Below are 2347 nucleotides of genomic sequence, written 5' to 3'. Positions count from 1 at the left end.
ATGGCGACACCTGCATCCATTGCCTTTGTGACCTGATCAAAAAGGCAATCAGGTTGGTCTGACATGACCTGCCCCTAATGAAACCGTGCTGGTTGCCCTTGAGCATCATCCCTGAAGCCGGCCCATCACAGATGTGCTCCTTGAGGATCTTCTCAAAGAGTTTCCCTAGGATTGAGGTAAGACTGACACGCCTATAGTTGCCCGGGTCCTCTCTCTTCCCTTTTTTGAAGATGGGGACCACGTTAGCTATCTTCCAATCATTTGGCACCTGGCCCAAGCACCACGAGCGCTCGTAAAGCCGTGCCAAGGGCCCTGCAATAACCCCTGCTAGCTCCCTCAACACCCTGGGGTGGAGAGCATCTGAACCCGCTGACTTGAACACATCCAGCCCCTCCCCAACCTGAGGTCTGGAGGCATTCCCCTCGAGTCTGTCTGGCATCACAGCAGGGAAGTCCTGGTCCCTGCACAAGAAAACGGAGGTTCCATTCGCTGCCCTGGCTCAGCAGTGCCACCAGCCCCAGACTCACTCACCGTGGGAATCTTTATCTGCCTTGCCATGCTCCTTCCCCCTCCCCATGTCCTTTCCCCTCCACAGACTTTCCTGCAGGGCACTGCTCTCCACAGTGCCCAGTTGCATTCCTGGCCATGTGCATGCGTATGGCTGCAGGCATGCATGCAGTGTCTGGGGACCCTGACCAGAAGGCATATTATATTTATCAGTGACATTATCAGCTACACAAGCCACAAAAATCCAATAGCTGATTATGTTAATTTTCCTTTTATCAGTGCCAATCCAATATGAGACCGATATATCAGTGCACGTCTAGTTGATTTACTAGAAGGAAAGAAGCTAAAACACAAAAACATCAATTGCAGTAGTTTAGTGTTACCCACACTACACAAAACTCAGTCTTTCATAGCCGGCTCTTACTAGGTACACCAAGTCCCATTTTCAAAGACTGGGTTGTTTTAATGCCTCCTACTAAAGTGTTAACTCCGTCAGTTTCTATTCTTCTTCCCTCCCTTTTGTTCAGGAAAAAAGTAGGTATCAGGAAGCAGTTCTCCTGTTGACGGAAGAGAAGTATTTATAAGTACTGTAAGAACAGCCTGATCCAAACTCCACTGAAATCACTACACAGCAGAGATTTCAATGGCTTGTCAATGGGTTGGGTTTCAAAGCCTTTCAACAATTTCAGCTACTGAAAGTTGTCAATATTCCTGTTAAGAAAACTAAAGCCATGATGACTTGTTCGGAGTGACAAAGCCACCCACGGGCAGCCTCACAGCTTCCTCCTGCGTTCCCCTGCAATGATCACATTAGCTGCACAAAAGGCAAATGATTTAACCTTTGTCTGATAAGCTGTGACTCACCTCTTGATCCATCAGTTCTCTGTGCCTCCTTGCTCCTTCATGTTTCCATAGCTTTAGGCAAACTATGGCACTAATAAGGTAGACAATCATGGTGACAAACAGAAAGATCATTGCTGCTGTCTGTCCCCCTTCTATGCGGCAAAAGGACGCGTTAAGTGGTGTGTTAAATAGAGGGTAGTAGCACAGTCCACCCCGGTTAGCGTCGTTTACGTACACGATGGCAGCAGTCATGTACAAAATGAACAAGGCAACGTTGATTCCGAATTCGGTCAAAGGCCACCAGTTGGAGTCCAGAAGAATGGTCCGATAGTACATTGACATGCCCAGGACCAACAGCACGACCGTCACGAGCCAAACCAACCCTGCCACCACCAGCACAAAAGGGGTTTTTGGTCCGCTATAATAATAGCCTCCGTACATGCTGTTGGCCCCAAAGCCATAGGGCTGCGAGTACCCAAACATGTTGTACCACTCGTTGTCCTTGTGCACATAGGCGGTGACGCAGGCGAACACCACAGCGCCCAGGAGCAGCTGAACCACTCCGAGGATGCGCAGCAGCCCTGCCCACGACTTCATGTAGTCATAGCGCCGGCGGTAGGCTTCCACCTCCTCGCTGTAGGCCCGTGCCGCCCCACCGGGCTCTGATGGGAGAATGGCCTCTGTTTCGAGGCGCCAAGGGCAGCTGCCCCCTGACACACCAGAGGGGTCTGGATAGGAGCTGGCACCTGACTCGGGGCCTGGTGGCAGGGAGGGCGGCGGAGAGCAGCGGGTGCCCGCAGGCTGGGGCTGGCCCTGGCCCCACTTGGGGACATGGCGCCGCCCGCTGAAGAACTTCTTCCACGAGTCGGGCACGAAGCGCCGCACCGGCTTGATGTGGGGCGGCGGCGCCGGCGCCTCCTCCTCGCTGTCACTGGGATAGAAGTCGGGCCCGAAGGGCGGCAGCAGCGGCAGGGGCGGCGGCTCCACGTCCCCCGAG

At 53.1% G+C, this 2347-nt stretch overlaps 1 protein-coding gene across 1 annotated transcript in view; it reads right to left on the bottom strand.

The window, feature by feature from the left end:
- The window catches only part of MARVELD2 (MARVEL domain containing 2), a gene marked incomplete at its 5' end in the record, with an annotated part of 22452 nt that extends 20109 nt beyond the window's left edge, over positions 1-2343 (bottom strand). The window contains one exon of the mRNA XM_019518188.1: positions 1372-2343. Within this exon, the coding sequence (XP_019373733.1) occupies positions 1372-2343 (972 nt within the window). The remainder of the gene's footprint in view (positions 1-1371) is intronic.
- Between the last annotated feature and the right edge of the window lie 4 nt (positions 2344-2347).

Source organism: Gavialis gangeticus, unplaced genomic scaffold, assembly GCF_001723915.1.
Source record: "Gavialis gangeticus isolate Ggan-Ray unplaced genomic scaffold, GavGan_comp1, whole genome shotgun sequence".
In the NCBI taxonomy this organism is placed as follows: domain Eukaryota; kingdom Metazoa; phylum Chordata; order Crocodylia; family Gavialidae; genus Gavialis; species Gavialis gangeticus.
This window is presented reverse-complemented; position numbering and strand designations above follow the sequence as displayed.